Source organism: Limulus polyphemus, unplaced genomic scaffold (genome assembly GCF_000517525.1).
Source record: "Limulus polyphemus unplaced genomic scaffold, Limulus_polyphemus-2.1.2 Scaffold5568, whole genome shotgun sequence".
Classification (NCBI taxonomy): Eukaryota; Metazoa; Arthropoda; class Merostomata; order Xiphosura; family Limulidae; genus Limulus; species Limulus polyphemus.
Window position 1 is genome coordinate 11118 of NW_013671178.1, and position 10528 is coordinate 21645.

At 31.7% G+C, this 10528-nt stretch overlaps 1 protein-coding gene across 1 annotated transcript in view; it reads left to right on the forward strand.

The window, feature by feature from the left end:
• The first annotated feature begins 218 nt into the window (after window positions 1-218).
• Window positions 219-10528, forward strand: part of LOC106472739 (DENN domain-containing protein 1A-like) — a 48442-nt gene continuing 38132 nt past the window's right edge. Inside the window, exons 1-3 of the mRNA XM_013933396.2 lie at window positions 219-484; window positions 2326-2375; window positions 6841-6948. Coding sequence (XP_013788850.2) covers window positions 380-484; window positions 2326-2375; window positions 6841-6948 — 263 coding nt within the window. The 5' untranslated portion in view covers window positions 219-379. The remainder of the gene's footprint in view (window positions 485-2325; window positions 2376-6840; window positions 6949-10528) is intronic.

Genomic DNA, 10528 nt, shown 5'->3' on the forward strand with positions numbered 1-10528 from the left:
AGTATTATGTTATAAGTAAAACAATTGTACTTTAATCTGAGGAAAATTGGCCTGTTCCAGAAAATGTGTCACTTAAGCTGTCCTACTTTAATAGTTCAAATAAGGTAACACACACACACACACAATATTTTTACCCACTCTTGTTCTTTCCTGTTGCATATATATATTTTGGCATGAAAAAAACCACTTTATGGGGTACAATAAAGTATTGGATTGGATATAAACCATGCAAATTAACATCATCTAGTTTTTTCCAAGTTGTGTATGTAGAAATAAAAATAATTCAATAATATTTGATGTCAAACGTACCTGGATTGTTTCTAAAACTTGTGAGTAGTAATCTTGACATAGTCCAAATTAATATCAAATTCATGCTATCATGCACCTTACCCTAGATAGTGTACGGCTGTTTTTTATAACTTTTTTCTTATTTTTTACAGCTGCATGGATTTTACAGAAGTTTCCAGAAAGCTACAAAGAAAAAGTAAGCAGTTTTAATATATTGCAACATAATGTATACCAGAATAATAGCTTATCCAAGTCATTTTTATAGATAGTAGATTACTATCATGCCAGTATTTTCAGCGTAGAAAGCTAACATGTGATGTAAGCATGCTCTCTTTGTTTTAATGGCTCTTATTACAAACCTTACTAGGTATTTTCAGCACAACAAAAATACTTGTCTTTATTTTTATTTTGTAATCTCTTCATCTCATCACTGCAAAACTAAATATGGGTGCCTGGCATGGTCTGGTGGTTAAGGTGCCTTGATTCACAATCTGTGTGTTACAGGTTCAAATTAATTTTGCTGAATATGCTTGCCCTTTCAGCTATAAAGGTTTTATAATGTGACTGTCAATCTTACAAATCATTGGTAGTCCAAGAGTAATTGTCATCCAAAAAGCCTAATTGTTTCATCAATATGTACAATTTGTTTAATATATTTCTTCCAACAGTTTATAGTTTCCTTTAGTGATAATGCAATAAACATAATTGTCGCTTGTAACACAGTGGTGTAATTACCTTGTCTAATTATGTATTTTCTCAATGTCTGGATAAATTTACAAAAGTAAAAAGAACTTTTGATGTAATTCTTGCTTACACAATCCAGTTTTTTGTTGCTGTATAAGTGATGTAAAGTATTTCATGGGGCTGACATGACCAGGTGGTTAGGGTGCTGTTTCAAATCCCTGTCCCACCAATTGCATTTGCCTTTTCAGCCATGGGAGCATTATAATGTGGTGGTTAATCCTACTATTCATTGGTAAAAAGAGTAGCCCAAGAGTTGGCAGTGGGAGGTGATGACTAGCTGCCTTCCCTCTAGTCTATCACTGCTAAATTAGGAATGGCCAGTGCAGATAGCCCTCATGTAGCTTTGCACGAAATTCAAAACAAACCAAACTAAATCAGGGCTGTCTTAATTTTTATTTATTACTGCCTCTAGCAAGTTAACCTTGCCCCTGTATGACCAGTAGAATTAAAGTCGGGTTGCTTGATAAGCAGCATCAATCAAAGCTGTTCCACTGCTCCCGGTGCTACTTCTAACAGCATCCATACAACTGAACACTTTCCAAGCATCATGGACAAATTATTTGGTATGTGAAGATCACATTGTTTCTATTCTCTACAGATTTTACATATCTGTCACGTATATTAATTTTTCATCAAATAGTACAATACTTACTAAAGAATTAGAATTTTCTTTTTGTATCCGTACAAGCAGATATCACGAACTGTTAAGTTTAATAATTTATTAAGAAAATTAGTTTTTATATTGTATATACTAGTAGCTGACATTCCTATTCAATGGGGGGGGGGGCAGATCTGAAAGCTAGCCTCCCATGTTTGGCACCAGTTTTTCTTGTGATAAGATTGATTTCAAGTTTTATGCAAGATTTAAACCCAGGACCTCTCAAACTAAAAATAAATGAATGCTCCATTAACCTACTAGCAATTGCTAGTAAACATTTTTATAAGAACTCTTCCTCATATACACAAACACATATACAAAATTGTCATATGAGTAAAGAAAATATTTTACATATGCTAGTATATTGATAAATGTTTTCAAACATGGTATGTTTGGAATGAAACAGGGAAAATATATAACACAGTATAAGAAGGTATTAATTTTTTTTTTTTTCTGTACAGCCTTAACAGGAAATAAGTTATGAGTTATTGACTTGATTTTGTCCTGAGAATGGGACTGAGTATAATTACATAATAGCAGTTATATATTAAGAGTTCCAAGTTTCTACAGTTATGGGGCTAATTTTACTGTTGTTTAAGGAGCTATTTATATCCAATTTTTTTATTATTATACAGGAAATCCTGAAGTCTGTGCCAAGTTTTGCGTATCCCTGTGAATTCAACAAGTATGGTAACATTGTTTTAATGTACACTTCTATATTATTTCTGTTTAAAACAAAGATTGAAAAATATAAATTAGGCTTAACTATGATTTAAAAGTCAATAATTAGTTGTTCTTTTTTTATTTTTATCAGTTATTCCTTCGGGGTAGAGCTGAGTAGTACTTGCTACTCAATTAATTGATGGGCTCATTAATTAATGACACTTGATAAGTACAGCTTTCCTGACAACATGGTACAAGTTTACTTGTTGGTCATCATTGAAGCACAAAATAATAATGAGGGTGTGCCAGCTTTTCAAAAGTTTGAGGATCATTTCATTATTCTAACATGACATTAATCTTCCAATTTTCACCTAGTTTTTTTTATCTAATTTTTGAACTACCCTTACTTTCCTATGATAGATATCTTCTGAGGTTATCTAATTTTCAGAGGTCACCATTTGCACATTCTGCAAAAGCATATTTTGGGCTCAAAAATTATTTTAACAAAATCTTTTAACATAATAAAGACAACCTGGACATTTCATACTTGTCAACTAGAGATGATCATGTAGATGTCACTTTGTTTGTTTTTAAAATGTTTAGTAATCTCCCATTGATCTTGTGTAAATCAAATATATTGATAATTAAATTATGAAGACATGTTTTAATAAAAGTAATGATGTTATTATTTAAAACATAATTCCAATTATAAATAATTAAGTAGCCAGCTTATTGGATAAACATAATTAATATGTGGCTTTGCTCTAAAAAAACAAAACATACTGTACTGCCCCTAATTAATGCCCTTGAGGGCCTTGCAAAGGAGTGGTGTGTTAATTATAGTATATGGTATAGTATGTGATTTGTTGATTTCAGTGCTAATAAGTGTGTGTATATGTGTTTTCTTCTTGTTTTTTCAAATCAAAGTTACAATAATAAAAGTGGATTATATGTTGGATTACTAATGCTGTCACACAAGGTAAGCTTTATAAAAATACTGTGTGTGGGGGGCATTAATTAGGGGCAATATGGTAATAAAAATCCCTCGTGTGTGCAAATATTGCATCTAAAAAATCATAGTGAGTTTATTTAAATCACTGTAATTTTAAACAAAAAAACAAACTTCAACAAGCTACATTTGCAAAGCCTTAAGCAATCTCCATTCATGGGACTTCTCTGTTTCATACTATATACATACTAGATGAATGCCTATCATAAGATGTTGCTCTAAATGTGATGAGTTAATAATTAAAAAATGTTATAAAAAATCTCCAACTGGGACTTGGCTATGAGACTAATGAGTGAGCCAGTTTGAACGTTACCAACAAAGTAAACATTACCAATAGAGAGTGGCTCTTATATAGATATATTCTTGTGTCTAGGTAAACTATTTGTATCTGATGATGATAAAACCTTCTCCAAACTTGTAAATTTGTTTGACGATAGTGAAACTGTCCAGTTTGATCATATTTTTAGCCTTTTATAGGATATAGGTCTTTTAATTTTACTTAAATGTTTTAGCATGGTTTTATGACAAAAAAATGAAGTCCTTTTTTGTTATTTTTGTTTTTCTTTTCTACTTTCTTTTATAGTTCAATTTATTTTGTTTACAACTTTAGTACCCAATGTTCAGTGTAGATAGCCCTGGTGCTTTGTGTCATAAAGCCCCAAACACCAGCAACATTTGTTATTGTGTTAAACTGCTAATGAAGTTTTCATTGTTACTCATTCATCACATCTGTAATCTGTATAAGCTTACTTTATTTCAACTTATCTGATGTCTTTGCATTGAAGAATATTCCTGGAGCTTTCAAACATATAATTTAATCCACAAATACTTCTACAATTCACAGCAAAAGTTTTACAGAAAGTATAAAATACTCTTTTTACCTCTCTATATTTACTCTATTTTGATGTGATTGATAGTTTTCTGTTGATTTCTTCCCACAAGTTTCCACAACCCTACAAAACTACTGAAGTATTGTTGATGAAAATAAAAATTGTTTCTTTACATTGTTTATAAATCAGAAAAATACTAAACATGACAGTAACTGGTGATATTACTAGTAGGTACAAGTTAACTTAAGTTACATATGCTTAGTTCTTAGGATCAAGTTTACTATTTTATACGAACACAACTAAATTAAAGCATGTGGATACTTTGGGTGTACCTTCACTGTACAAAAAGGAGAATAAACTTAATACCACATGCTACTTGTTAGAAGTAGAGAAGAGTAAGATTATCTATAGAATTAGTCATTATTTTGTGCACAAGTGAGCCAAAAAATATTATTTTGAATTGGTAAAATGCCAATTCCACACATCCCTGCCCTTAATATATGCTTATTTGTCACTGTACATTATAAATGGTATATGAAGGCAGTCGCAGCCTATATAAATGTAATTGATCATTGGAGTATGTATCTATAATATTATTCTATAGCATATATGATATTAAGTACAATCTAGAACCAAATTTATATGTTACATTTTTGTTATGTTTCCTGAACAGAGTGAGTACTTACAAATTTTAATGCTATATTAGTATATTTGTTTTTGGTTACTGAAAACTGACTTGTATATTTATACATAGTTTAAAGACTGGCATGGATAAAGAATACTTTTTTTAGGCATCATTTGCCCTGTGATCAGAATGTGCCAATGTAGGTCAGAACTTACAAATTTATGAAAGTATGAGGTTTGATGTTGCAAATATAATGCATACCAATGTAGAAAAAGTAAATTTATAGTTTAGTTAACACTAATAAAGAAAGCTGTTCAAATTATAAAGTGCAATGTAAAATCAGGGGTAGATCCAGGATCTCTTAAAGGGGAAAATCCAACTAAATCTTTACTAGCACTACTTGTAAATTTATATTGTTGTCATTGTTTACTATGCCTATAACTTTACACTGCTAGTAACTTTAGTAATAAAATTAATTAGAAAGCCTACAAAAATCTCTGGTTATCTGAGTCAGGTTATAATCCAGCAATTTCAAAGCTTATATTGTTATTTCTAGTAATGTGATTAATGTTAAAGTGAAAATAGTTGAACGCTAACATTTCAAATCTTTTAGTTAAAATTAAATATTTATAATTATTTGTAAAAAAATAGAAATTGTATAAAAATGTATTATTTACACAGTCATACCACTTGCATTTTTGTTTAGTTTGGACATCAACAATATGAAAAACATCTTTCTCGTAACAGTTTTAACTTCTAAACAATGAAACATCGAGTCTGTAATAAGCCTATAAGAGCTCCAAGTTCCAAAACAATACTAACTTTGTTTAAATAAGTCTAAAGTCTACACATATTGTTATTGTCTGGAAAAAGCCAAAGTCCAAACATTTACCATGGCAACATATAATTGATGTTCATGTTGTTGTACTAGCTTATAAGTAATCAATTATTGGCTGATGGTGTTACCAGATTGCTTTAGACTCCAGCTATGTTGATTTTAATAAAACTTAAAAAAACTCTTCAGTTAATCAGTTGGCCATTTAAATAAAAACACTGACATCTAATAATTCTTTTTTTTTATATACTGAGGGGACAGAGCACAGATAGCCTATTAAGTACCTTTGTGTTTAACAACAATCAAACATAATGGCAGTATTTCTATTATTTGAATAGTTAGAATAATCAAAATAATAATAATTGGAACCATAATTTTTATTAGTTGATTAATTTTGTGACAGTCAGTTTAATCGTAATTTCAATTGACTATTTCTTGGAGTAATCAAAAACTAATTTCAATATGTTGATTATAGTTGCTGCTCATAGGTAATCATTTAAGTCACCCAGCTCTACTTTAGGGTTTTTGTTTGTGTGTGTTTATGCTCTGTTTTATGTACAAGCTTAGAGTTATAGCTCATCAAACTGTAAGTCTCTTTTTTTTTCATGTTGTACAAAATGTTGAAGTCTTAAGAGTTATTTGTATCAAGGTAAAATATTAAACAATTATTGTTGGATTTTTTTGTTGATGATGATGTACTAAAATTGTATAGCATCACCATAACATGAGAAAGCTCTGGTGTTGGAAGTAAAGTTTGAATAGTTTTCAATGGAAATTTAATCGCTAGTCGTCACTTTTCTGACATTTTCCTTACTTTGTTCTGTGGGCAAACCCTAGAAAAAAACAAACAAACAAGCATTAGAGTAAAAAATGCAACTAAATTGTAAAATATATGTATAAAGGAAATAATTTAACATAGAAAGGTAAACAAAATTGTTATTATTGTTATCATAAGCTTCAGAATTATTATAGAAACTTTCTTTTCATTTTAGTATTCCTCATATTGATATCTTATGTTCAATTTACATATGTTTTCAATCATTATGCACACACCAGTCAGATAGTATCTTTTTTTCACTATGAGAAATTGCAAGCAATATTAATATAAATGTTTTATTTATAGTTAGGGTAATAAGTACGGATAATGTGTTTTCATCACTTATTGGCAAAATAATTGTTTTTTTCCAGCAATACTGTTCAACATTTTTCTTTTGTCCTGACAAATATCGATAGTAAGTGGACATTTGGCTTTTGTCGCCACACCCCTAATTCTCCTACATGTCATGTTTTATTGAGGTAAGAGCACTCCTTCAAGAGGTGTAAAAATTCATTTTGAAGCTCAATATATGATAGTTTATTATTTTTATGATAATATGTGAGTGCAAGTCAGTTTTTTTTAATATATACGCTTCTGTAGAAAGAAACTGCTGTATGGATCTTAGCAGCATCACTCATCATTTGTTGCAACTGTAACTGACCTGTAATTTTAGTTTTTGCTACAGGTTAACAGGTTATTGAAATCTCAGTTGATTAGAAAACTAATATGACTTGAGGGACCACTTGATTATTGTCATTTATACTCTCAAATAAACAAATTTAATACATAGCCACTTCACACATAGTAGCTTTACTCGACTTGTGTTGCCCTCTATATGCACAATTTTTGCTTGTCATTAGCCTTAATGTTCCCACCTACCCTCACGTACTTTCTCTTGGTACAGTTTTGCTGTAGCATACAAAAACCTTCCACCAACAGGAGTGCAACACACCCTCTTAGTGCAGCTGACTCCCTCTGTAATGTAGAGTTGCGCTCAATTTTTGCTCTGTACTTACAATTCTCGTTTACACTTTCAGTTAATTCTAATGTGTTCTGACAACTGTTAGTTTGTTATAATTTATATGCTGCTTCTTTGTTACTTGTGGAATATTTATCTCTTTCATTTCCACATAATGTTACTACAGTGCCTTCTGTTATGGATCTGGCTAATAGTGATCCACCACCACTTACTACATCTGTGGCTGTGCCTTTGCTGTACAGTTGTTCTACCCCTCTGGATTTCCCTTGTCCTCCTTTGGTTTTTTTGGACATATTTTCCCAGGTATGTTAACTGTTATCTCCCTTCCACCTCCTTTTCAAGGCTATCCACTGTTCCTCTGAGGAATTTTCAGAGATACACACACCTTTCTCTTTTCCACATTGGTGTGCTTATCTTCCTCAGCCCCTTCACCCAAGACTCCATAATATCAGGAAGATCCTCCAAAATAAACTGTCATAAAAAAAAAGGGGCCAGACAGAGGTCTCACAAATAGGAAGCAGGTAGATGTATGTGAAACAAGATGATGCTCTTGCCAAGGAGATCCCAACAACAACAAAGTAGCCATGTATGAAAGGGATAAAACCCATGGGACAGTCCCTATCAAAACTGGCATTGGAAAACACAATGATAGGCAATTTGGTAACTCACCTCAGAAACCCAGGAAGGTGGCACCAGTAGTGGAGAGGATGCAGGGGTAGAAGAGGTTTGAGAAAGATGAGAAAAAAGGAAAGAAAGGGAGGAATGTTGATGTTCAGAAACATGTACAACCGGGAATAAAACCCTGGAGAAGTGTAAAATACTTGTTTGATAGTGTCTGCATGCAAAAGATTGTGATTTGCCTCTGAGACAAGATAGTATGAAATGGGATCCTGAGGGGGGGGAAGAGTTGGGTCATGGAGATAAAAGGGGCAAAGAATTAAAGGAATAATCTTTATGTTAGAACCTGAAGAACCTGTTAGAACCTGAATGGGCACCACAGGTGAACAAATTTGGCCAACTGTGCTCCCACAGTGTCACCCCAAGAAAACTGGGGATTGGCATCCAGTCAATGATCTCTCCAAACTCAACCGCTTCATCATCCTTGCATGGTTCACCATGGATGATCAAGGCCGACATCTCAGATGCTTACCTTCATATCCCTATCTCCTGCATCCAGATGTTAGCTTCAGTTTCTTCATGGGGGTCAAGTGTTTCAGTTGTATGGTCAGAGCCTTTGACCACCATCTGCACACTCAGGGGTTGTGGTTCTATCATTATGTAAATGACTGGCTCCTTTTAACTCTGTCCCAACAAGCCTCTCACCTACATACCTATTTGCTCCTACAGGAGGCAGCTTATGTGGGATTGCTTGTTAAGTGGAGAAGTCCCATCTTATCCCCACATAGTATTTTATCCATTAGGGGTATTTTTAAACACCTACTTCAGCATGTCCCAGCCTTCTCCATTTTGTTTGAGCACAAGTTGAGAAAAGCTATTATGTGAGAGGAGGTAAGTATCTATCGGAAATATATTTTTAGTATAGGAAAATGTTAACATTATGAAAATCTTTTCAACAGATATCACGCTTTTTGTTCTTTTGTTGGTTTTTTTGAAAGATGTCATCTGCTTGGTGGTGCTAAATCTGGAAAGACAGTTTGAAAACAAAAATCCAAGAACATTATATCTGTTATATTTCTTGCCATTTTTGTCATAATTCAAAGCTCAGAATAACAGTAATATATTTATCTGTTATTATTTCTCAAACAACACCAGATGATTGAATTCATTAATATTTTGATTTTGAAATCTTAAAAATATTTACATATTTTATATGTTTACACATTTTATAAATACATATTCATTTTACAAAAAGTATAGTTTTGGAATTATTGTGTATTTATAGATTTGTTGTGATTCTAGATATTGAATTATGTAATTTCCATAAGATTACAAAATGTTGTAATTATACAAATTTTAAGTGTAAATTATAGGCTCAACATGAGCTTGGTCAATTTGACTGACCTTGTAACCACCAAAACAAAAATCAAAATAAACTTAAATTACCCTTTTTTTTCTTTCTAAAATGACTTCAAATTGTAACATGAAACTACATTCGTTTATCCTAAGTAGCTTTAAGTTCGTAACAGTATACATCTACTTATAATTAAATTTTATTGTTTTATTACCCTTTGAACCATATCTAATTACTATCTGTGCCGTTATAAGTTGTAAATCACTCGGGGAACGTGCAGCTGATATTACGCTATCGAATTACATTACCCACAAGCTGCTCGCATGTATGACTTGTGAACCATTTTAATTATATTATTATTATTACTTATTTTACCTAAGCTTGTCTTAAGTAACTTAAAAAGATCTGTATTGTTAGATTTTAGTTACTTTTGTAATAATAAATATGAAAAACAAGAAATAAAGTACTTACCCAATCTTATTTTTTCTTGCTCTTGGGTTTTCGAAGAGAGTTAACCCTAATTTTTTATATTATAGATAATAATGCACTTAATAATTTTTATTTAATTAAATAATGCACCAAAAAATATAGACTAATAACATGGAAAAAGTAGACAAAATCACTTACCTCTCAAATTTTTCCTGGCTTTCTAACTATGCGGCAATAGCCCTTACAAGTTCATCCAAGCTAGTCGTTAACTTTCCCATGGGAATGAATCTGGTACTGTGAGTGAAATTGATGATATTCTGCTCCAAAGACAACGTTATACAATACATAATTTGATTGATGAAAAACATGACTTTTTATTGGTTATAGGTAGTATATAATGAAACATAAGAGAGAACTGTCAACGAATTGTGAAAGAGAGGATGTGACAGGAGGGGTCTGATTTTCTATTTGATTGAATATGATCTCTTATCCAGCTTTTTAAGTCTTCTTTTTTTTATCCTTAATGGTAAGGTAATAAAATGTTTTAATGTTATAGTTGATAGTTTTTATTGTTAAATTAACAACAGTAATAATCTCATCTTTCTCCTTTCTTAGTTGTTTTTGGTTTTGTCTTATACAGCCATTAGTTTTTGGTTTTGTCTTATACAGCCATTAGTTT